Source organism: Mustela lutreola, chromosome 1 (genome assembly GCF_030435805.1).
Source record: "Mustela lutreola isolate mMusLut2 chromosome 1, mMusLut2.pri, whole genome shotgun sequence".
Classification (NCBI taxonomy): domain Eukaryota; kingdom Metazoa; phylum Chordata; class Mammalia; order Carnivora; family Mustelidae; genus Mustela; species Mustela lutreola.
In genome coordinates this window covers 149102652-149129271 of record NC_081290.1, presented here as the reverse complement: position 1 = coordinate 149129271, position 26620 = coordinate 149102652, and the positions used below count along the sequence as shown (strand labels likewise).

The window sequence follows — 26620 nt, the reverse complement described above, 5'->3', positions numbered from 1 at the left end:
TAGTGGATCTAATTTCCAATTTATAGCTTAATTTTACTTTCATTCTTCATCTCACTTGTGTCTAATATTGTCAACCACTCCTCAGAATTTTCACTTACCTTGAGAGATCTTTTTTTCCTTGATGATGGTACCTTATTTACTTGACTATTCTTTTGTTCTCCTTCATCATATCCTAAACATTTCTTCTCAGACAGTTCAATCCTTGTCATTGGCTTTGTTTTTCCTTTTTTTTTTTTTAAGATTTTATTTATTTATTTTTTTAAAGATCTTATTTATTTATTTGACACAGAGAGAGAGATCACAAGTAGGCAGAGAGGGAGGCAGAGAGAAAGAGGGAAGCAGGCTCCCCACTGAGCAGAGAGCCCAGATGTGGTGCTTGATCCCAGGACACTGAGATCTTGACCTGAGCTGAAGGCAGAGGCTTAACCCACTGAGCCACCCAGGCGCCCCTTTAAGATTTTATTTTTAAGTAACATAGGGCTCAGATTCAACCCCAAGATCAAGAGTCGCATGCTCCACTGGCTGAAACAGCCAGGTGACTCTGTCATTGGTTTTCTTTAAACTGAAGCCTTCTCAGTATTTATCTCTAGCCCAGATGCTTCCAGCCATTAAATTATTAACATTTGTTTGTTGGACATTTAAGTCCTTTTGGTATTTCTTAGGAATATCCAAAATTGAATTTATTTTCTCTACTTCACATATGTACTTAGTGTTATCTCAGTCAATGTTAATATATATCCAAGCTGTCCATGATAGCACTTCATAATATTAGTAGTCTTGCAAGTTCAACCTCATAAATACTTCCTTCCCTCCACTGCCCTATTCAGTATTCTTTAATTGGATGGCTTATTTTGTTGGCTTCTATATTTGTTTCCTTTTTAATGATCTGGCCTCTTCCAAATCTCTTCATATATCTCTTCCAAGTTTTTCAGTTTCCTAGTTATGATCTTTTCACTTTTTCACCAGTCATGATCTTAATTTCTTTTAAGCAAGTTCCCTTATCACCTGCTAGTTTCAAACCATAGGTAAGTCTCAGTATCCACTCTTCATTCTTAAACCAAGGATGCTGAGTACTACTTGAGAAAACTAAATAATAGTGCTGATAGGTACCAGAATAAATTTATGGTTTTTATACTCTTTTATGCTTTCAGTATTTATTTTGCAACAATCCATTTAGCTATCTAAAAATGTTACTGCTCTGGATAAACCTGTTATTCCATTTCTACCACCCTTATTTTCAGGCTTCTTCCACAACTAATTATAGGCCTATCTTCAGTTTATTTCTTATTTCCGAATATGTATGGCCTATACCTGGTCTGTGTCATTTTCTCTTGTCTCAGAGAAGGAAGCTGGTTTTAAGCTGTTGATTTTAATCTTTCATTTGATTTTATGATTTATGTCCTTCAGGTTCGTAATCTTATTCTGTTTCTACTTTTTAAGGATCTGTTAGTTTTCTCCTTTCTCTTTAAGATCTCAGATCATTTTTATTTTAATATTCTTATTCTAAACCAGGTATTTGCCTGTTTTTCCTTCAACCTTTGCCACAATTTTGCTGAAAGCTTATTCTTTAAATGTTCTGAATTCCTTGGTTCTTTGCAACTAGTTTATAATCCCACTACCACTTGGATGAACCATTGATGAGAATTTTGAAATCATTGACAGTTGTGTGGAACTGTGGTGAAATTATACATAATTCCTTAAGGCAGTAGTTCAAAACTTGATCATGTAGAAGGTCTTGGATATTTTGTTCTGATGGGTCATGAAGCGCAGTTTGAAAATCCTAGAACATCAAGAGCCATTAAAGGTTTTTGAAAATTAGAGACATGTGATAAGATCTATCAATGGGGGCCGGGGGGCACCCCTTCTCTGTTGAAACATCATGTCTTGGGATTTTCTTGGTCATCCCTATTAAAATTTTAGTGCCATTCCAGTTCCTTTTACCCTGCTTTATCTTCTGAGCATTTATTATCTTTGACACAATCTCAAATAATCGCTAAGGTTTATTTTTTTGATATTGGACTATAATAGAAAAAATGTGCCTTTCTGGTAGGTACAAAAAAGTAGTTGTTGAATTACAACAGCTATTTAAGAAGATATTTATTGAAACTTTTGAAAGAAGTGCAGAATACTTAGTGACTTTTGATACTGCAGAATTGGTTTTGCCTTAAAATGTCTAGCTCTGACCTGAGTTAATTTCTAGAGCTTACTTATTTTGATTCCAAACATAATTATAATAATTGAATAGACTTTTTCAGCCCCAATATTTTATAGTTGTATGTTCTTGGCTTTTTTATTATATATGCATTAAGAAACAAAATACTGCAAAATACACGTAGGTAATCTTAGTACTTTAAAAAAGTTAGTAATTTTCAAAAACAAAAAACTGAAGCATGTCTTCAGGAAATTATTATGGAGAAGCATGCTGATTTCAAGGATCTTAAGTTTTTTTTTTGATTCATATTCCATTCTTTTAGTGTGATAATAGGGAACATTTCAAAGTGGCAGATTAGACGTGAAAGGAAGGAATGGTATTAACTGCATTGGGTTAATGAATATTTCATGAACTTAATAGATTTTTTAAAAGATTTTATTATTAGAGAAAGCACGAGGGGAGGGAGAGTTAGAAGCAGACTCTGATGTGGGGCTCAGTCCCAGGACCCTGAGATCATGACCTGAGCCGAAGGCAGTTGCTTAACCAACTGAGCCACCCAGATGCCCCCCCGATCCTTTTTTTTTTAAAGTAATCCCAGTGCCTGATGTGGATCTTGAACTCCTCAGCTCTGAGATGAGAGTCATGTGCTGTACCACTGAGCCATCCAGGTACCCCTTAATAAATGTTTTTTTAACTTGCTACCTTTTTAATATTTGGCACAGCTGAACTGATAAATGATCAGTGCAATTTCTCCATTTCTGAATAACTTCACTTGTATTGAACAATGTCTTAATTTATGATATTTTATGGCCCACTATATTAATGTATAATTGACATATGACAGTTTCAACTTTAAATCTGAGTTTTGGCAGATTCATGCCGTCAGCCACCTTACAGTCATGATGTAGGACAGTTCTGTTATTCCCTAAAAAGTTTGCTCTTGTTTTTATCCTATTGACACTTCAGATCTGCTTTCTATCACTAGCTATAATTTTGTGTAAGTGGAATCATAGTATGTAGTTTTTCTCTGGCTTCTTTAACTTAGTATGATGCTGTGTTGTTGTTTTTGTATAATGCTATTGCAACTCAACTGTGTTGTTGCATGTCTCAGTAATTTGTTCCTTTTTATTGCTGAGTTCATTGTATAGAGGCATGTTGAAACTTTGATTTCTGATGTTATATTAATATTCTGATAAAACATGTCTTAAAACTTATTTTACAGCAAACTGACCGAGCAAATAGATTTGAATATTTATTAAAGCAGACAGAGCTGTTTGCACATTTCATCCAGCCTGCTGCTCAGAAGACTCCAACCTCACCTTTGAAGATGAAACCAGGGCGCCCACGAATAAAAAAGGATGAAAAACAAAACTTGTTATCGGTTGGCGAGTGAGTAATAGTTTATATTTCATAGTTGAAATATTTATTTTTGATAAACTTCATTAGAGGCATAAAATCACTTCATTAAAAAAAATCATTTTAGGGGCGCCTGGGTGGCTCAGTGGGTTAAAGCCTCTGCCTTCGGCTCAGGTCATGATGCTAAGATCCTGGATTGAGCCCTGCATCAGGCTCTCTGCTCAGCAGGGAACCTGCTTCCCTTCTCTCTCTGCCAGCTTCTCTGCCTACTTGTGACCTCTGTCTGTCAAATAAATAAATAAAATCTTTAAAAAAAAATCGTTTTAGGGGTGTTACTTACTTGGCCCCAGTTGGCTTAACAGGATGTAGCCATACGTGTATAAATAAGAATAATGTGTAATGCTTTAGTTTATGGCATTATCCTGTTTATGAATTCAGGTGTTATCTATTCCTTGGAGAGGGAACAAATGTAGAGGTGAAGCAGCCTATTTAAAATCACACAGAAGTAATCAGAATAATCCAAGCTTGACTTTAGGTCTGATTTGGGGTATTCTGTAGGCATAAACCACATACAGGCATCAAGGGGATTGCTTTTATCTGAAGTCTGCTTGGGTATGGAATGTTGTAATGATTTATACCATGGCATTTTGTTTAAAATTTTTTTAAAAGATTTTGTTTCTTTGACACAGAGAGACACAGTGAGGGAAGGAACACAAGGAGGGGGAGTGGGAGAAGGAGAAGCAGGCTTCCAGCCGAGCAGGGAGTCCGAAGTGGGGTGTGATCCCAGGACCCTGGGATCATGACCTGAGCTGAAGGCAGCTGCTTAACAACTGAGGCACCCAGGCTTCCCTAAAATTTTTATTACTTAATTGTCCTTCTACAAATTGAAGTGTCAAGTTGTATGCTGCCCTTAGGTGGTTGTTTAAAACATGTAAAATAACTCTTTCATGTTCAGTTCATAAATAGTTTCTTGGAATTTTTGTGCTGATTGGGTAATTAAGATGTTTAGTTATAACTGAAAGATTTGATATTAATAGCTGTAGTGTAATTTCAATTCCTTGGAATGACCATGTAATTCCCAAAGCGAAAAATGGAAAATAATCAGTAATTAAATCCACTAAATTATCTAAAAGAGGTTATTACAAACTGCTCTCAACAACGTTAAATTTACTGTACAGTTTATGGAAACACAGAAGCATGAGCTGTACCTTGAAGGGATTTTCATCAGAAAGCATGAGCATACCTTTATCGTTTTTTTTTTTTAAGATTTTATTTACTTGTCAGAGCACAAATGGGGAGCGTCAGGCAGAGGGAGAAGCAGACTCCCTGCTGAGCATGGAGCCCCATGTGGACTCTATCACAGGACCCTGGGATCCTGACCGGAGCTGAAGGCAGACACTTAACTGACTGAGCTACTCAGGCGTCCCATAATACCTTAATCTTATATGGAGTATTCCACTCATATATTTTATGCCTTATCCATTGTGTATACCCAGAGTGCTTTTGTTTTAGTACTTAGAGAATTCCTAAAAGGGACATTTGCACTTCAGATGTATTTAAATAGTTCAGACTTGAGAAGTTTGGCGCTATTTATTTGTATTTTTATTTTTTACTTAAAAATTTAAAAAACTTTTTTGAGAGAGAGTGGAAGCAGAGGGAGGGAGAGAGAGAATCTCAGTCAGGTTCCATGCCCAGTAGGGAGCTGGATGCAAGGCTTTATCTCAAGACCCCGAGGTCATGGCCTGAACCAAAATTGAGTCAGCTGAGCCACCGGGCAGCCCTTGCAGCTATTTAAATGGCATCTGGTCTCCTGTTCTAGAAATGCCAAGTACTGTAGTGGATGTTTTTATGATACAGGTGGTTAATAGGATTCCATGAAGAGAAACAGCTTTAAGATTATGTAAGATAAAGGTATTCTATAGTAAATAATAAATTGTTCAGCTTGTTCTTACTGGTGTTAATTGGTTAACAGATTTTTTTCTCTATCCTTGAAGCCATCTGAAGAGGAAAGTTAGCTTATGCAGAGTAATTAGGGTGATGGTACTGTCTTTGAGTATAAGAACAATATGTTTTTCTGTTCCTTCTTTCAGTGAGTGAACCCTCAATTTGAAACAATAAGCTCACTCCAGCCTTTATCTTCAGTTTTATAACCATAATAATACCATCTTGATAATAGACTGTGAGATTTTATTTTTTAAAAAAGTAAAAGTTCTTTCCTAGTTTGGGGAAAATAAATTAGAATTGAGGGTCATCTTTATACTAAGTTTCATATGGTTAGAATGTAGAGAAGTATGAGAAATAACATACTAAGACATTCTAATTTGAAGCATATAAAAGAGGCAAGAATGTTCTTGCATTTATTTACTGTCTTGGTCTGAGTTTCTGAGGAATGCTTTTTTTGAGAAGACTGATTATCCTCTTCCATCAATCATGTAGTTTTGGTAGAAATCAAGCTATAAATTAAATGTAGTCTTTTCTAATTTAAATGAAAATATTTGTTGAAAGTAATGAAGATACAAAATTGGAAGCTTCAGAATTAGAGAGTAAGTACTTTTTACTAACCTGAGCCCATTAGAGATTAAGAAGTTTGGCAATATTAGAACTGTAGAAAATTAGCTTTTAAGGGGGAATGTCCCAACTCTCTTGGGATCAAGAATCTGAGCATTTCCAAAAAGCTTTGAGTAATTCTGATAAATCTCTAGCTTAAGTCATTGCTTGAAGATGACAGTCCTGCCATTCTGTAGGAAGAGCAGTTCAGAGGACATCTGAGGTAGGGGAGTTGGGCAGGATGTTTAAGCACCTGGATCTAGCCATGCCTGAAGCTATGAATTCCTAGACTTTCCAGTAACATGAACCAATACATTTCCTCTTACATAACTGTAAGCTGACTTGAGTGGATTTTCTGCCCCTTAAGAAAGTATCCTGCCTAAACTCCCTGAAGGAATAAATTCTGCCCTAGGAAGTCTGTGGTAACTACATCTGAGGATGCTTGTAAATGGATTTCTTGGGGCGCCTGGATGGCTCAGTTAAGCATCTACTTTCGGCTCAGGTCATGATCCCAGGGTCCTGGGATGGAGCCCCACATTGGGCTCCCTGCTTGTGGGAAGCCTGCTTTCTTCTCTTCCCCGCTCATGCTCTCTCTCTCAAATAAAATCTTAAAAACAAAACAAACAAACAAAAAAGAGTCATTGCTTGAGCACTAAGTATTTTGCATGTTTTGCAGCTTTTGGTGAAAGTTGTAGTTTTTACTCATTTTAAAACACAGTATATTCTTAATAGAAGCATGGTTGACACTCAATGTTACATTAGTTTCAGGGGTACAACAGTGATTCCACAGCTCTATACATAATGCTATACGTTTATCATAGTGAAAGTTGTTTTTTTTTTTTTTAATTTTTGAGTATAGTTGACATGAAGTGTTACATTAGTTTTAGGTGTACAGCTTAGTGTGATTTTACAAGTTTATACATTCTGCTATGTTCATTCACAAGTGTAGCTACCATCTGTTCTATTACATTGCTATTACAACATTATTGATTGTATTCCTGTGTTCTGCTTTTTATTCCTGTGACTTACCCATTCCATAACTGGAAGGTTGTACCTCTCCCCATTTGCTCAGTGCCCCCCCTGCCCCCCCCGGCCACCCGTCTTCCCTTGGGTAGCCATCAGCTTTCTGTGTTTATAGTTCTGATTTTGCTTTTTGTTAATTCCTTTTTTATTTTGCATTTCATATATGAGTGAAGTCATATATTTGTCATTCTCATTCTGACTTATTTCACTTAGCATAATACCCTCTAGGTACATCCATGTTGTCTCCAGTGGCACAGTCTCATCCTTCTTAAAGTTGTAGTTCTTAAGAGTTGCCTAGGTGGCGCAGTGGGTTGAGTGTCCTGTTCCTAGGTTTCATTCAGTTCAGGTGTGATCTCAGGGTTTTTAGATGGAGCCCTGCATTGGATTCTGAGCTCAGTGTGGAGTCTGCTTTTTTTCTTCTCTCTCCCTTTGCCTCTACACTCTGCACTCACTCGCTCTCAAATAAAAAAAAGTTTCGGTTTTTAAAATGTGATTTCTGGAGCTATTTTCTGGCAGAAATACTTAAAAAGATAACTTTAAATTAGAGATTATGAGATTTTTCTAACTGTAGTTCCTTGAAATGAGATTATTCCATTACTTCAGGTGTTACTCTGTTTTAACAATAGTATATATATCTTAGCCATGTAAAATGTTTCAGGTTTAAGTTTACTAATAATTTGTACTGTTCCACTTTTCTAGCCTTAATTTAAATGCCTCTTAAAAATTACTGTGGATGGGGCGCCTGGGTGGCTCAGTGGTTTAAGCCTCTGCCTTCAGCTCGGGTCATGATCTTGGGATCCTGGGATCGAGTCCTATGTTGGGCTCTCTGCTCGGAGGGGAGCCTGCTTCCTTCTCTCTCTCTCTGCCTGCCTCTCTGCCTACTTGTGATCTCTCTCTCTGTCAAATAAATACATTAAAAAAAAAAATTACTGTGGAATCTTGGTCAGCCACTTAACTATTTTGTTGAAATAGTAACTATAGTTAAAGTTTAAAGTGCTAATCAATTGATTTCATTTTGAACTTGACAGCTACCGACATCGTAGAACAGAGCAAGAGGAAGATGAAGAACTATTAACAGAAAGCTCTAAAGCAACCAATGTTTGCACTCGATTTGAAGATTCTCCATCATGTATGTTGTATACATATTTATTTGATTTTTTAAAATTCCGCTTTTGAGACTTCCTTTTATTTGTCCTGGCTGTAATTTATAAAGGGAATTTTTAGTAATCTTTTGAAATTTATTGATTGTGAACCAGATTTTTTTTTATGGAAATGGTAGTATATTTGTATGCTAGCGGTACTGTATTTCAAAGGGGCATAACATGCCTTGTGTTTTTATTGTTGCCTGAATGTATATGTAAAACTAGTAATAGTTTCTGCTTTATATTTGCCCCTGATTAAAAAAATGTAATGTTTAAAAAAAGCACTTCATGAAGACTTCTGTTAACTGATGTCAAGATTTTGTATTAGTTTGTTTTAAATTTTTTTCTGAAATATTTGTTATTAATGGTTTTCCAAAGGAAAACTTGGGTAACCAGGTTTTTGAATTTTATTTCTGTATAATCTTGATAGTCTGGCGGCACATTTGTCTTTACTGCAGCCTAGCATTTTTTTCCTGATCTTCCTCTTTCTTACTTGATAATTGATTTGTGTGATCGAAGTGGTTGTGAACAACAGAAATTTAGAAAGGTCAATATAGGACATATAGTTTTGACTTGTTTAATTAACTGTAACTTTAACTCTTTAACAAGTTGAACTTCAGGCAAGACAGTATCTTGGTTAGAAATTCAGCAACCTGTTTAAAGTATTTATCTTCAGATGTTTTTTAGTTACCAGTTTCCATTTCCTTCATGAAGTTAGAGACTAAAGCCAGGTATATGGTACAAGGGAGGAAGGAAGTTTGAATTGTTTGTATTACCTCTTTCTCACATTCCTACATTGTAACTAGTTTTCCCAGTATTGGTTACCTTTTCATTTTAAAGCAGTGTTTTTTGAAAGGTGATGGGGTACAGGCGTGCATGTTAAAAAAAATCTGGTGATTGTGATGTATATACTTAGTAATTATTCTGAGGTGGGAAGTGTGTAGTAAACCCCAAAAGAGATACTGTTTCTCTTTACAGGACCTGTTGAACTTAGAAAAGTAAGTAAGTTCTAGTTCTTCCAAATTCTTAGTACCTTAGAGAAGGTATTGGAAAAACAGTTTCCATATATCTTGTCTTATTTCCCCTTTGTTAGGAGGAAGACTAAATTCCCAGAGAATGTCTGTTTGGATTATCATGGAAGGTGGAAACACTTGGTTTAGAACCACTTGTGGGGTGCTGGGTGGCTCAGTCAGTTAAGCGTTTGCTTTTGATTCAGGTCATTCTCCCAGGGTCCTGGGATGAAGCCCCATGTTGGGCTCTCTGCTCAGTGGCGAGTCTACTCCCTCTCCCTCTGCCCTGCTCCTGCTCTCATTCTCTCGCTCAGTAAATTACAGTCTTAAAAAGAAACTTGTGATAACATTAAAAAGATATAAAAGGTGAGTCTCTAGGACCAGTGTATGGGTAACATAGGAACTGAATGATTGGGGTGGGTAGTCTGATGCTTTATAATTGTGGGTTTCCCCTGCCCCTCCACTTGGTTATTGTCCCTATCCGTTCACTCCTTGCCTGCTCCAGATCACAGCAGTTGCCTCTAATGACTTGGAAATTGAAGACAGAAAAGTCAGAGTAATCCTGTGTAGGTCCAAGTTAAAACTCCAATTATCAAACGAAGGGGGGACTGCCTTTCTGTATTTCTTATGTCTTTAAAATGTGCATTGTGTTTTTTCTTTTATTCTTAGATGTTAAATGGGGTAAACTGAGAGATTATCAGGTCCGAGGATTAAATTGGCTCATTTCTTTATATGAGAATGGCATCAATGGTATCCTTGCAGATGAAATGGTATGTTTGGTAGTTTTTTAGAAGGCCATATTTTGTAGTTTAAAGTATTTTGTACCATGAAATTTATAAAAGTTAAGATATGATTATAATCCAGAACTGTTAGCAAAATAATCCTCTGTCAAACCTGGTTTAGTTACAGAAGCAGAATCTGTACTTCAGTTGTGAGGAATTATTATTTATGAAAGTGTGATAAATTTAAAAGTAATTACATTTTGAGAAACATACTTTTGGTAGACTCTTAAAGTGCACTGTTTTGGCCATTTCGCTTCATTTTTATAAAAGGGGAGGTTAATTTATTCATTAGTGATTATAGTTCTGTCTCAAAATACTTATCTTTGTTTAGTATTGAGTAGATATGTAGTCAGTGTTCCAAATTTCGATATAGCTAAGTACTAAAATACTTAGTTGCTTGAAAAAAGTACAGAGTCAAAAGAAATGGGTCTTCATTGTAGCTCTGCTGCATGACTTTGGGAAATTCAAACTTCTGAGCCTTATGGGTATGGTTAGTAGTACCTGTTCGTAGACATGGGAAGATTAAAAAGCATAACACAGCTAAACTTGAAACATCAAGTTTTTGTCATTTGTTAGCTATCATAAACCATATAGGTGTTTCTTGTAAGTATTTATATGTATCAGGAGGAAACACAAATATGGGTGTCTATTTTGTTTTGATTTTCATTGCTTTGTGATTCTTCTTTCAGGGCCTGGGAAAGACTCTTCAAACAATTTCTCTTCTTGGGTACATGAAACATTATAGAAACATTCCTGGTCCTCATATGGTTTTGGTTCCTAAGTCTACATTACACAACTGGATGAGTGAATTCAAGAGATGGGTACCAACGCTTAGATCTGTTTGTTTGATAGGCGATAAAGAACAAAGAGTAAGCTTTTTGTGTTTTGTTACATTTTTGATATTAAAGAATTTGAATTTAGGTTTGGGGGGACAGCTGAGGAGGGATAAGAGTACAGTAATAAACTTTGTGTTCACAAATATTAGTAATTTACAAATGTAATACTGTCTTAGTGGTGAAGAATCCTTCTGGAGAAAGGAGTTGTAGACTGTAGCATACCATATGAGTGTATAGTTTGTTTCTTTTACTTTGGAATTGGTTGTATAAACTCAAAGGCTATATTCTCATTCCAGAAACAGCATTTTTGTTCTTAAAAGAAGTTTTGAATATGTAAATTGGTTGGATAATTGAGGAGCTAGATTTTTTTAGATTGATGTTGCATAATGCTAATTAATAGCGTAATTTTTAAAGATGGACTGGGTCAGTTACAATATATTGGTGAGTTGGTATGGTATTTATTGAAATAAATTAAAATGAGGGTCATGACATTTTTGGGAAGGAAATAATGAAAATAATAATACTATTGAAAATACAAAGCTCAGATTTTTAAATGTACTATATTGAAGAATAATGTATTTAATTTTTTTTATTTAGCTATCATTGCTTTTCTCCTTTTATAGATAACTTTGTGTATTTTAAGTTACTAAGTTGCTTTTTATGTTTTTGAGCCAAATTTAAACCACTTTTTGCTTTAGTTTCTTAACTTGTAAAATAAGAGTAATAATAACAAAGTTTTATTAGATATGTAAACATGAAAGGAATGAAAATGCTTAACTGCAAACCATCTTTAAGTTTTCACTCTATGGCAGAAACCACCCTCTCTTTCTAAACCTGTTCCTAAGAATTTCAGCACCTGGTAGAAATGAAGAGAATACATTTAAGAGTTAGTTTACTTAACTGTACACTGATCAGTTTTGTCGGTTATTTTTTATTAAATGGCTTTGACACTTAGAAATGATTGATGAAATTAGTTTGAGTTGGTTCTAGAGGCTTACGTAGTATAGAAGAGTATCCCTTTTTAATATTTTCCATCCCCTTTTTTGTGTTAGATTAACTTGTCATCCGTACCTTTAATGTGTAGTTCGTTTCTGCATGATGTAATTTTTTTCTCTTGCTACCTACACAGGCTGCTTTTGTCAGAGATGTTTTATTACCAGGAGAATGGGATGTATGTGTAACATCTTATGAAATGCTTATAAAAGAGAAATCTGTTTTCAAAAAATTTAATTGGAGATACTTAGTTATAGATGAAGCTCACAGGATCAAAAATGAAAAATCGAAGGTAATTTGGTATTTGGAAGTAAAAATCATTTGTGCCTCCATTTAGAATTTGATCATTGTGTAGAATATTCTAATGATGAATTTGGTTCTTTTAGTTGTCAGAAATAGTGAGGGAATTCAAGACTACAAATCGACTATTATTAACTGGAACACCTCTTCAAAACAACTTGCATGAGCTCTGGTCACTACTTAATTTTTTGTTGCCAGATGTCTTTAATTCAGCAGATGTAAGTATGTCTTACTGTTTTCTGGTTGGAATTTTTAATGTTTTTGTTTAATGCTATACATTTTTGTAATAAAATTGGTCTTTCAGCATTGCTTGAGATAATTGTAATTTTAGCACCACTTGAGATAATTGTTAATTTTTTACTTTAAGTATCCTAGTGTAATGTGTCAAGTTTTTTATGTATCCTGAGAGTTTACTTTTTTGCCTTTTGATTTCAGTATCATTTTATGAATCAGTTGTTTTTTTGTCTCTGGAATGTCATAGATTCACATACCAAATAGGTAGTCACATTGCCCTGAATTTCAGCAGTTGTACGTGGATTGCTTGTGTCCTTAAGGTGTATTGCTCAAGTTATTTCCCAAATGACTTTGTTGTGAACTTCACATAGCCTGTGTTTCCCCAGGATGGTCTTCAAATTTGCTAAAGTCTGTCTAGCCATCTTTTTTTTTATGGCCTACAAACATGGAATCTAATCTTTACCTTTAAATAGATTATTTGCCCTGATAAAAATGGTTGAGTAGATGTTCAAACTATTGGTTATACCTAAGCACGTAATATATATGTTAAAGTCTGTTATCAGTAATGACAATTTTTTGCTGAACCAGAGTTCATTTTTGAACTCTTTTTCCGTGGGTGGAGAGAGAGACGTAAGAGCCTGTGCATGTGTGTGGCTTTTAAAGAGCTCAGTTAAGTTCCAAAAGGGTTAATTTGGGGTTGTTGTGTTAAGGATCATTGTAAAAGAATAGTGAAATTTGCCTTCTTGGAAGACATTCAGTCAATCTCAGGAAAATACTTTAGTTCTGCTTTTGTGTATTTTAATGTTTTTGTTTTAGAGATTTTTTTTTTTTTTTTTTTACTGGATTATCACTCTGATTTGTTTAGTGATCTGTGAAAACTTTGTTGTAGTTAACATAATTCTAAGATTATGTTTACTAACAAAGCACAAATACAAACCAGATGTGCTGAAGAGGTAAGAATATGGAAGTTATCCTTGTTCAGATCCTACCAAATACTAATGAAATGCTGGTAATTTTAATAAGTTTAATTAAAATTGACACTGCTCTGAAAATTTCATGTTTGAGTAATCTGAGTAGTCTTCTAAAATAAGATTTTTCAAGAATATTAATTTTTAAATTCTGTAGAACAACTTTCCAACTATTCATTATGAAACTTGTCATCTTGATGTTTTTAATCTAATTCTCAAGGTAGTTCTAATGAATTGTTAACAATGACACATGAAAAATACAGAATTGAACCAAATGATTTTTGAAGTTCACAGCTCAAATACTAATTCTAGAATTCATTGTTACATCTAACATAAATAGGGTTTTTATGTTTAATGCCTATAGTTAATATTTCTGATCTTTATTTGTTTTCTTTTTTTTTAACTAGGACTTTGATTCATGGTTTGATACAAACAATTGCCTTGGGGATCAAAAACTAGTTGAGAGGCTTCATATGGTAAGTGTTTTTGAATAAGCTTAAAGCAGGGACCCCTGGGTGGCTCAGTCAGTTTAGTGTCTGCCTTTGGCTTGGGTCATGATCCCAGAGTCTTGGGAGCAAGTCCCACATCAGGCTCCTTGCTCAGCGGGGAGCCTGCTTCTCCCTCTGCCTGACGCTCCCCCTGTTTGTGCTGTCTCTCTGACAAATAAAATCTTTAAAAAAAGATTAAAGCATACTTCTAATAGGAAAAATGATGGAGGGTTAAATTAGTGAATTATTTTTCTGTTGAAAAAAAAAAACATTGACTAGAATTAGATCTATTTGAATCCTGTTACTTAATTATTAATCTTATACTGGAGGCTGAGGGGTTGTGGAGTGTGCTTTTAGTATTAGAACCTAGGATGAAGTCCTAACTTAGTGAGTGGAAAAAGTAATCTAAATCTAAGAGATTTGGTTCTCAAAGGCTAAAGGGGTCCATCTTTTGTTTTTTAAATCCTGCAGCTGTGTATAAGCAACTTATAGTAGTGCATTGTGAGCAGAGTTGCTAAGTTCTTGCTGTGATACATAGCTTTTTTTACTTCTTAATGAAGATTCACAAGTGAAAGTTGGTTGGTAGATAATTCCCAAACAGAATCCAGAATATGATAGTCTGACTAGCAGAATAAATCCAGATCTTGTAAGCATGGCATATAAGGCTTTTCATGACCTAATGCAAAGGTTCTTAACTTTTGACATTTCGGTTTAGGTAATTTTGAAGGGCACAGTGAAGGTGGTTTTCCTGTTTAGCAGCATTCTTGACACCTCTACCCACTACATGCCAGTAATATGTCCCGTTTGTGACGACCAGATATGTTGCTTAGCATTGCAGTTGTCCGCTGGGATGTCAGTCTCTTCCCTAAACCCCACGATTTAACTTTTCTGACATTCTCAAACTTCTGTTTCACTTTTTATATCAATATAATTTATTAGAATTTCTGACCCTATTAATTTTCTGTAAACATTGAACTAATTTCAGTCTCTTTGTGCTGATCCTTTCTGCCACATCTGGTATCCCCTTTCCTACTTTTCACTGATACCTAGTCCAACACTAGGTATAGGTATAGGTAATGTCACCTTTTCCACTGAATATACTGGGTGAATCCAGCTTAGAAGCTTCTTTGTATCCCATTTTTAATTATCAAGGCAGTCTAACATAGGACTTTGCACTGGGTGTTGAAATGTTTAATTTACAGATTTTTTCCTGCTGTATTGCAAATACAAAGGCAGGAAACTGGTCTTAGACATTTGTATCTCTAGCACAATGCCTGGTTCATAGTGGGTCTTTGAACAGGGGAAAAGTTAAGCCTGAATGTTTAAATACTGATTTCTGTATAAATTAATTATAACCCACTTTAAAATTCTCATGTACTGAAATTTTATTATTTTAAATTTTTGAAGCTGATAATCTCTTAGACATCTTTGTTTCAAATTAGGTGGCATTTAGGCACGTAAGCATTCAGTTTAGAGTATGGAGTGTGTATGTAGACTTTGCTTTATTAAATAGGTACATGTATGTAAAGCAAACTAAAACAATCCACATAAGAGAATCAGCCACTTCTGGCATTGCCCTTTATTTTGTTCAGAGTAGTATGAAAGTGATTATCAAATCGGGGAGAAGAGGTCTGGTAGTTACCTTTCTGTATCTGTCTGGAAATTCCCACCTTAGCTCCCTGTGGTCTTCTGATGAAAAGGGTATTCAGAATTAGCATCGTATACTTAGGAATGAGATCATTTTCACTTAATGTATCAGTTATCTGTTACTGCAAAGTACTCCCCTCTCCCACCAAAAACCCTTAATAGTATCTATTTTTAGAATTTACGGATTGGCTGGGTGGTTCCTTTGCTGGTTTTACCTGGATTTATCCAGTTACATTTACCTGGACAATTCTAGAAGAAGGCCCAGTAGACCTGAAGGTCTTTGGTAACATATCTGGCAGTGGATGCTGGCTGTCAGCTAAGATTATCCATACTAGCTTCCTTACGTGATGACATTAGAGAAGTGTTGCTGATTGTTTTTCTCACCAGTTTTTAATTTCTTTGTGATCGTATTTTTATAAGCTAGTGTAAATAAAACATAGGAAGATACAAATAGAGAATCTTCGTTTTGTAGACACTCTAAAATTTAATGAGAACGAACTACATACTACATGGGTAGGTTTTGCAAACATGTTGAATAAAAGAAATGAGATAAAATGGGTGTGTATTGTATAAATCTATGTATGTAAAGTTAAAAATAATAGGCAGAACTAATCTATGATGTTAAAATTTAAGGGCGGATGGTGGCTGGGAAGGTTCCAAGATGGGTTTCTGCAGTATTCTGTTTTTATCTAGGTGATAAGTTGATTACGTGGGCATGTTTACTTGATTGAAATTTATTGAACTGTATAGTCATGATTTGTTCTACTTTCATAAGAAAAGGGTAGTAAAATTTTTATTGTTTTTATTTTCATTAAGTTTTCTTTTTCTTTTATTAATTTCAATATAGTTACCATACAGTGTTGTATCAGTGATTGAACAGTTCCATATACCACCCTGTGCTCATCACAAGTGCACCTCTTAATCCCCATCACCCATTTCATTCATCCCCCTCCCCACCAAAAGAGTAGTAAATTTAAAAACTAACCATAAAAACATTTTAATGTGGACCTAGCTTTAAGTACTGTTGGACAATCTACATGAAAGCACAGTAGTACCCCCGCCCCCAGGTCCCTGGCCCCTTCTCTGCAGGTGAAACATTCCAAGATCGCCAGTGGGTACCAGAAACCACGGATAATACTGAACTCTGTATACACTTTTTTCTTATACATACATATCTATGGTAGTTTAATTTATAAATTAGGCAGGGTAAGAGATTAACAGCAATAATTATAAAATAGAATGATTGTAAAGTTTCATAACATAAGTTATATAAATATGGTCTCTGCATACCTCATTATACTGTAGTCCCCCCTTATGATTATGTGAGATGATAAAATGCCTACACAATGAGATGAAGCGAAGTCAGTAACGTAGGTATTATTATGTAATGTTAGTTTGCTATTGACCTTATAATATGTTAGGAGGAGGATCATCTGCTTCTAGACTCTGGTTGATGCAGGTCACTGAATCCATAGATAAGGAAGGGTGATAGCTAGTTGTAAACGGAAAGACCGTGAATGTCGAAAGCATCAAAACTTACTGTTTTTAGGGGCGCCTGGGCTCAGTCAGTTAAGTGGCTGCCTTCAGCTCAGGTCCTGATCCTAGAGTCCTGGTGTTGAACTCCCAATCAGGCTCCCCACTCAGTGGGGAATCTGCTGCTGTTTCTGACCACCCTCCACTTTTTCAAATAAATAAATAAAATCTTTAAAAAAAAAAACTTCTAGTATTTTATAACAGTATAGCAAGTGTATATTCATTACATGTATTGAATAAGCAATGATCTTGTATTACCCTTCAGGAATTCTGTAAGAATAAGTTATATTTGGAAGGGTGAAATTCTAAAAACAGATAAATTTCAATGTATTTATTAAACAGTTTGAGATCCTGAAATAATATAGATAAGATCATTTCTGTTTCTTTTTGATAATTCAGGTTTTGCGTCCATTTCTCCTTCGTCGAATTAAAGCTGATGTTGAAAAGAGTTTGCCTCCGAAGAAGGAAGTTAAAATCTATGTGGGTCTCAGCAAAATGCAAAGGGAATGGTATGTGTTCTTGGACGTTTTAAAATCACTATTGATTCCTAATCAACTTTCACTTATATTTTCTTTAATTGTGTCTGCAAGGAATTGCCATTTGCTTTGCTGAACTCAACCTTAAGAGTTTTCTGGGGCGCCTGGGTGGCTCAGTGGGTTAAGCCTCTGCCTTCAGCTCAGGTCACTATCTCAGGGTCCTTGAATCAAGCCCCGTGTCGGGCTCTCTGCTCAGCGGGGAGCCTGCTTCCCCTTCTCTCTGCCTGCCTCTCTGCCTACTTGTGATCTGTCAAATAAATAAATAAAAAAGCTTTAAAAAAATAGTTTTCTGATCATGTAATTTAGGACTTGCTAATCCAGTTTATCATACAGAGTCATAAAACTTACAGCTTATAATCAGGATGGGAAGTGTATGAATCCAAGGTTTAAAGTTGGCATTTAATTAAACAGGGACATATATATATATATAAATCTTTCTACTTGGGTTTTTTGAAAAGGAACTGGTGGCACAGATGCAGGCATACAGTTAACTTGGTGGTTCATAAATACTGGATTGTGGATTAGGACTAATCTGATGAAGTTGGAGATGGTAGAGACACGAGAAAATCGAGGTGCTTTCTTTTAGCCCATAAAGCTATTGCATATATTTAATTTTAAAGACTCCATTCTGAGTGAATGTTTTATTTTAGACAGGATTTCCTTTGTGAATTTATGGTGGTAATACAAGATAGCTATTTTTAAATACCTCTCTAGGGTATAATAAAAATGTGGAAAACATTTTAAGTTTCTTTTTTTTTCTTAAGGTTTTATGGGTATATGAAATCCAAAAGGCTAGAAACCACTAACTTAGTATTAAATTTTTTTTATAGATAGAAAGATCATCATGAATCAACAATGTAAAATGTCTGTAGAAAATGATATTGTTACCTTAGCATATATTAACATTAAGTCTAGTGTTCGAAAAAGAGAATAAATAGTCATACTTACTCTTTACTGGTTATACTGCATTTCAGTGTATTTAATTCCATACTTGATAAATATATGCAAGGGACTGGAATTGTTGGTGAAAAGACAGGTTAGAATGTAAAGAAATGGGCACATTATCTAGGAAAGAGATGACCTCTGTAGATGGTGGTCCATCCTAAGTGTCCTTAAAACTTTTGGAAGGCTTTTATAGGGTAGCAGTTGTATGGCTCTAAGTTAACAGAGCTGTGTCGTGAGTCAGTGTTAAGGGAAGAGAAATCTCTTCTAGGTTAACATTGGTGAACTTTTGTCAGAATTGTATGGAAAGGTCTGCCTTGAATAATACTTTATGCCTTATTACTGGAGTTATGTATATATTGCTTAGCTTATTGAAGTTATTTTGTTCAGAGGATTCAAGGTCTTGAAACTTTGGTATTTAGATAGATTACACTTTCCTGTAGGATGTTTACATTCTTGATAAGGCATTTAAGGCTTTTCACAAGCCGTCTTTAGCCTGTGGCTATAGTTTTACTACATATAATTATTTTATGTATATGTGTGTGTATATATATATATATATATTTATATATGTACATATATGTGTACATATATTCATGTGCACATATATATGTACACATATTTATATATGTGTATATATTATATATATATACACACACATGTGCCTATATGTGTGTGTGTGCACATGTCTGTATAGACACACATGTATACATAGTTTTACTGCCCTCTTATCTCCCCCTACCCCCATGTACTATTTATATTTAAATTACATTGATTGCATTTTATTTTCATCATCATGCCTTATCCTATCAGGATTCTTCCTTCTTAGATCTTCCTGTTCTCACCCAAATGCTGTACTAGCTACATTGAATACTAACACTCTTCCATTGAAAAAGACTACAAATTAAAATTATGTTTAAAACTTAACGTTTTGGGGTGCCTGGCTGGCTCAGTCAGTAGAGCATGTGGGTCTTGATCTTGAGGTTGTAAGTTCAAGTCCTTTGTTGGGTGTAGGGATTACTTAATAACAAAATAAAAAATAAAACTTAAATTTTAAATTTTGTTTAATTATGTTAATTATGTTAAGTTTTGCTTAATTATGTTAAGCAAAAATTATGTTAATGTAAAAATGTTTTAATTCATCCCAAGGAGACACACCATTTTGGACCTTGAGGCCCAAAGTATAATTGTGAACATTAGAACAGTAGGGGCAATAAAGAAAAACAAGGAAAGAGAAAGATGTTACAATACATGGTAAACTCCTAACCACATCTTAGAAGTTGATGGGTTCTTTACAGATATTTTTGGGTTGAGGTAGGGGAGAAAATTAAGGATGGAAAGTAACGGATTTGTCAGGGCACAATGAACCCTTTTAAAATATTTTTCTTCTCAATAGGTATACTCGGATATTAATGAAGGATATAGATATACTAAACTCTGCAGGGAAGATGGACAAAATGAGGTTATTGAACATCCTGATGCAGTTGAGGAAATGCTGTAATCATCCATATCTCTTTGATGGAGCTGAACCTGGTCCACCTTATACAACAGATATGCATCTAGTTACCAACAGTGGCAAAATGGTGGTGTTAGACAAGCTGCTCCCGAAATTAAAAGAACAAGGTAATTATGTTACTGGTAACAAATTGAGAAGTGATGAAAACTTGTAAAATTCTGATGTAAAATAAGGGACCACTACAATTTGAAATTACTAATCATGGCACTTTTATAAAGTTGAAGTGTGGGACATTTAAAAACTTCTATCCGTTATCTGAGCTTCATTTCTCCCCCCAATTTTAGGCTTATAAATCTTAGGGATCAGTAGTTAGGGCTGATACATTTCTGGATTTTGGGGGAGGGTTCTCATTTTATATATGCTTTCTCAGAATATGTCAGCTTTTTGTTATAAAGTGCCAAGAGTGCTCTTTCCACACATACACAGTTCCCAGATGCTTTGGTAGACAGTGTTGTGTTCATAGTATTGTTTTTAGTTATTTATGTGGACTTATTTAAATGACAAATTACTTAAATTTAAGCAATAAAATTAAGCAATAATTTAATTATTAAATATGTACATGGACCCAAAGCAGTTTTGTTTATAACATGCTGGTTTCTTATGTGAAAATGAGTATGTAGTATGTGTAGAGACGTGTTTGAAATACATGAATGTAGAATGTATTTAGTGTGATCCAGCTTCAATAATTAAAGACTCATGGCAAAACTTGTTGACATCTATACGTACCTGCTTTCCTTCTCCCAGATTAATTTGAAGCAAATCCCAGACATCAAAGCTTTTCATACACAAATTATTAATTCTGTAATGTGAAATAATACAGTCAGATTTCACATTTTTCCATTTGTGTTTCTCTTGTGTGTTTTGGTAAGAATGACTTGTACCTTTAGGATATTGATGATCAGCCTTCTAACAGAAGGTTTTTACACCATTTTGTGGAAATACATTTTCTAAAATGCTTTTCTTGAAAGCTAAGTAGTAAAGGGAATAGCAAGAACTTGGTAGAAATACTCAGATATTAACGAAAGCTATATTAAACTCTGCAAGGAAAATGGGGACTGTTGAGCATCCTTAGGCATCTTGGTTACAAGAAGGTAAGACATAGCAGATTACCAGCCTCAGCTTCCAAGAAGAGATAATTTCATAATTTTTATTTTTTTATAATGACTCCTTGGTCTTCATACATTCTACTGTGAAGATATTGTGTAGCTGGCTGAAGAAATGGAAGGCAGTTGAATAACTTGGATCATGGCATCAGTGAAAGATAACCATGTAGATAGATGTGAGGCCACATCTGTGTTGTTATATTTCAGTCTGGAATTGGGTCTTCAGAACCAGAATGAGATGGGTTTTAGGTAGGTGTTAGGGGATGTTCAGGGCCATGCACATGGGAGAATTGAGCTGGGGGTGGAGGAAGGTTATTTTTAAATGCATTTGGAATAAAAAGACTGATTCTCTCAGCCTTGGGACAGACCGAGACCAGAACAAATACTTTTTCCGTTTATCTTAGTGTGTTGTACAGATACTACCCTTTTTTGTTTGTGCCATGATGAGAAAAATGGGGAGAATAACTGACTAGGATAAATAAATAATGTGTAGTTTTTTTCTTACAGCCAACTAGGTAACTTGGAATTAAGGGATAACTGGTTATTCTTAGTTTTGATTAGCCTTAAATTTTTAAATACTTTTTTTTACTTTTGAAGCTTCTGAAAATGAGCTGTTCTATTTGTTAACAGGTTCACGAGTCCTAATCTTCAGTCAAATGACAAGGGTATTGGATATTTTGGAAGATTATTGCATGTGGAGAAATTATGAATACTGTAGATTGGATGGGCAGACACCCCACGATGAGAGACAAGTAAGTAAAATCCAGGAAGGGAAGGTAAAAAAATTACCAGATAAAATAATTTCCTGACATTTGTTTTATTTTATATCTGTAGGAGTCCATCAATGCATACAATGAACCAAACAGCACAAAGTTTGTTTTCATGTTAAGTACACGTGCTGGTGGTCTTGGCATTAATCTTGCTACTGCTGATGTAGTAATTTTGTATGATTCAGATTGGAATCCCCAAGTAGATCTCCAGGCTATGGTAAGAGATAACAGTAAATACATTCTTAATATTTTCTTAGAGCTTGATATTTTCATTAGAGCAATCTAGTGGTCTGCAAATATCAGTGACTTAACCCAGTAGAATTTTTTCTCCGAATGTAATAATTCAGAGAAGGTATTTTGTAGGTGATCTCTCATTCAAAGCAGGATATCTGAATCTCACAGCTTTGCCATATCTTAGGACCTTGGAGTATAGCTGTATCCTGTGTATTCTGATGGCAGAAGGGGGATAGAGTTGAGGATTATCTAGGAAATTTTTAATGGGTCAGATCTGAAAGTGTCCCCACAGTCACCAGTCAGCACTCAAATCACATAGCATAACTGGGTGCAAGGTAATTGGTAAATTACAGCATAGTTGTACCTTAGGAAAGGGAGATAGGTTGGTGAGCTACCAACCTGCCTATCATGTTGGATGCTTAAAATGTATGCCCTTGTGTGGGAGTTCTTTGGCTAGAAGAGGAAGATCATTCTGAGGTTGAGAAAATGTATGATCTGCAGATTAATATGAAAACTTACAGATTCTTAAGTTTGATATTATTAATGACTTGATCCATGGTATTGGTGATTATAACTCTGGTGTTGGTTGTTTCTATCCTATATTGAAAGTGTGTTGGGACGCCTGGGTGGCTCAGTTGGTTAAGCAGCTGCCTTCAGCTCAGGTCATGATCCCAGCGCCCTGGGATCGAGTCCCACATCAGGCTCCTTGCTCAGCAGGGAGCCTGCTTCTCCCTCTGCCTCTGCTTGCCATTCTGTCTGCCTGTGCTTGCTCTCTCCCCCTCTCTCTCTCTGATAAATAAATAGAATCTTAAAAAAAAAAAAAAAAGAAAGTGTGGTTGAGGAAAATTGATCAGTTAGAAATGGGGATGTTTTGTAAGAATATGTTTTGTGAACTTAACAGAAATTAAACAGAAATGGAATTCAGATTAATTTGACTACTTGTATGTAGTTATGTGGGTGACATTTAAAGACTAGGATTTTTATATATGTGGAGTTATTTTATTTTTGTCACTTTTTTCCCTGATAGCAGTGAAAATTTATATATGATTTAGATAGAAAAACATTTTGAATTTAAACCTAAGTAAAACAGATTTAGGAAAAAAAAGTTTATCATCCAACTTAATCATAATTTTGTCTGTCTTATTTGGAGATGTGAAATTCAGGTAAGATTTACTTACCTGAAGGAGAATGGGGGGCAGGGGAGAAGCAGCAGGCAGAGGGACTCCACATGTGGAGTCTGACTCAAGGTTTGGTCTCAGGATCCTGAGATCATGACCTTAGTGGAAATCAAGAGTTAAGATGCTCAATGGACCCACTCAGGTGCCCCTGGAGACATGGAATTTTGTATTAGTATTACCTAGTAAAAGTAACAGGATAGTTTCTCACAGATTCAGCCATCTGTTGTGTTTCATACTTCCTGAAAGTTTTACTTGTGAGATAATCAATTAATTTGATTGACATGGAGAAACTTTGAAAATCTAAGAAATACTAATCTAATAACATTTATTTCTTTAACAAATTCATTTTTAGAATAGTTTTGTTATATTAAAAACTTTTACACTTGAGAGTATTTTAATTTTGCTTTTTAGTATACACAGTCAAATGCTATTTTTGTAATTTTTAACTGTATCAAAATGACATGGTTATTTGCCTAGGATCGAGCACATAGAATTGGACAAACCAAGACTGTTAGAGTGTTCCGCTTTATAACTGATAACACTGTGGAAGAAAGAATAGTGGAACGTGCTGAGATGAAACTCAGATTGGATTCAATAGTCATTCAGCAAGGTAAGCCTTAGAACTTTAAGAAATTTACCAGGTTGGATAAACAAATGTTTTTTTCTTAGATTTATTAGATTCTTATTATTGAGGATCTGTGGAATCAAGCTGGCCAGCCTGAACAATATTTATATTCCTGAAAATAGTAAGCTTTAGTTTAATAAGAGGATAGGTATGGGCTCACGAAGGTTGAAGTTTGCATATTTGCTTTGCCAATTAGCAGTTCTTTTATACTATCTAAGCCTGTTCCCTCATCTGTTAAATGGGGATAAAGAGAATTAAAGTTTATTTTTAAGGATTAAAGGGGAAAATACATATAAAATACCCAGCATTCATTGTGGTAGATATTAAATAGAACTGTGGTGAGTATAATTTACCTGTTAAAAAGCACTCTGTTAATTAATTATGCTGGGGTAAAATGAAGAAGTAAAAATGAAACTCAGAGAATCTGATGTTGGTTTTTTTTCTAGTCTGCAGCTGTTTACTGAACAGCTACCAGATGCCAGGCATTGTTCTTAGTGCTGAGAATACAGTGGTGAAAGAAAGCAACAAATATTCTTACTCTCATGGAGTTATAATTTAGCGAGGGTGAATCAAAATAAACATTTATGTAAATAGGACTAGAGGGTGAGGGTAGGAATCCTCAGTAACCTCAGGCTCATACTGGTTTCTTTCATTCTCAAATTTGCATTATGAGCATGTACTTTTTATCTGTTATATAGAGATAGAGAGATAACACTGTTAATATTGTTCACTGATGATTCCATATTGTATGACTTCATTTTGTTAATCGGCTTTTAATTTCCAAGTAAAGGAGTGTTAAATTTCTCTCATATTCTATTAATGCCAACCGTAGTGTTAGCCACATCTCTGAATATGTGAAAACAGTTAATGAAGGCTTATTAATTTTTATTATCAAGTGCTTGCTTCATGCCAAGCAATGTGCTACATACTTTGCATCCATTATTTCCTTTAGCCAGCTTAAGGTTGGCATGGGAAGTAGAGGCAGGTCACTTGTTTACCATTCATATAGGTAGGAAGTGACTCATCTAACACCAAGAGCTATATTAACTATTAGAGTGAAGTATTTACTTATGAAAATCTCTGGAGCCTGCCAAAACAGTAAGGTTTCTCATGGTAATGTAATGGCTAGTTCTTTTCCCCCTCACATTCTTCATTCATGTTTTTAGAAAAACATCTGCTTTGTAGTATTTTTAATTATTCTCATCTGTGAAACACTTTTTAAAAAAAGAAGGAAAATTAATTTATAACCAACTTAGAAAAGCTGTTTGAGTTTTTTTACTTAGTTTTTTGGTTTTGGAGGGGCAAATTTTAGAGCCAAGTTTTGTGCTAGTAGCTTTGTATTAGTCAAATAGCAAGGTGTATACCTTATGTATTAGTGTCTTTGGAGTGTAAGGGATGTAATTAAAAATAATGAGAAATCATAGAACTGCTTTATGTCTGAATAGCTTCCCCTCTGTCCAATGGGGAAGTGGTTTCAGTAAGACTGAGAACATTTTGATAGCAGTGAGATGGCTTTCAAACCAAAGAAACATGTTCTAAAGATAAATCCTAACTTTGAAAGTCACAGGTGTTAGTGGATTCTGTTAGGGATCCAAAGCCATGATACAAAAGCATTGAAGATCCAAGAGAACAACTTGGGTCCGTATCCACTCATTTGTTACAAGTTGGTTGGAATAGAAAAATTGAAGCTTTATGTAAGTGTATGTGAATGGCCCTTTAGGGTAGAAATAATTCTTTATGTATGGTATTTTGGTTTGTCTTGATTCCTATATTTTTGAAAACACAAATTACAGGGTTGGCCAAATTCCTACCAGTTGAAGATCATGATCTTAGTTTTCTTAGGTTGAATGTCTTTGATCAAAATTAGCTTTGGAAATTTTCAGAAATTGATGTATATTTTAGTCTTTAGCTAAAGCTTGGTAATATGAAGGGTTTTTTGTACTTCATTTTTTTTTGTACTTTCTAAGAAAAAGCTTGATGGAGTATTAGTATTAATGTTTTTCTGCTTATTAGAAACTTCTTGTCTTTATGATCTCATCATAATCTTTTTAGCAAGATTAAAAAATCTCATCATAATCTTAAAAAAATCTTGCTAATAATTTTTATTTTCAAATATCCCAAATCTATTATTCAGCCTGTATAAGAATACATTTTTTTGAGATGGTATACATTAGGCTTCATTATGTAATAGATTAACTTTAGAATACTTCGAAGGTTACAGCTAACATTCTGGCATTGTTTTATGTGAAAATGACGATTCTCAGAAGTAAATAAAAAATTAATTGAAGTTTGAGGCAAAATACATATCACATCTAACATTTAAAATTCCAAGTTTTCAGTAAAACAAACTTTGTTCAATTAATAGTATGCAACACTTTTTTTTTTTTTTTCCAGGAAGGCTTGTGGATCAGAATCTGAACAAAATTGGGAAAGATGAAATGCTTCAAATGATTAGACATGGGGCAACACATGTATTTGCTTCAAAAGAAAGTGAGATTACTGATGAGGATATTGATGGTATTTTGGAAAGAGGTGCAAAGAAGGTAAGGAATAGGTTAAATGATAATGTTTTTAATATATAAAATGTTTTAAATCAGAACCGAGGAAACAATTGTTACGTGAACCAGAAAAAGAAACTTTTGTGTACTGTAAAGCCTTATTTTTAACTACAGTGCTGAAAAATTTTTTTTCTATTCTCAATCTGA

General features: G+C 34.8%; 1 protein-coding gene across 2 annotated transcripts in view; it reads left to right on the top strand.

Annotated features, from left to right (window-relative positions):
* SMARCA5 (SWI/SNF related, matrix associated, actin dependent regulator of chromatin, subfamily a, member 5) overlaps positions 1-26620 on the top strand; it is a 41117-nt gene that overhangs the window by 5739 nt on the left and 8758 nt on the right. For both annotated transcript variants that reach the window (XM_059176249.1, XM_059176241.1), the window contains 13 exons: positions 3375-3541; positions 8107-8207; positions 9900-10000; positions 10702-10881; positions 11978-12133; positions 12228-12359; positions 13751-13819; positions 17411-17520; positions 19886-20112; positions 21739-21860; positions 21943-22095; positions 23768-23900; positions 26310-26458. In XM_059176249.1, coding sequence (XP_059032232.1) covers positions 3375-3541; positions 8107-8207; positions 9900-10000; positions 10702-10881; positions 11978-12133; positions 12228-12359; positions 13751-13819; positions 17411-17520; positions 19886-20112; positions 21739-21860; positions 21943-22095; positions 23768-23900; positions 26310-26458 — 1800 coding nt within the window. The remainder of the gene's footprint in view (positions 1-3374; positions 3542-8106; positions 8208-9899; positions 10001-10701; positions 10882-11977; positions 12134-12227; positions 12360-13750; positions 13820-17410; positions 17521-19885; positions 20113-21738; positions 21861-21942; positions 22096-23767; positions 23901-26309; positions 26459-26620) is intronic.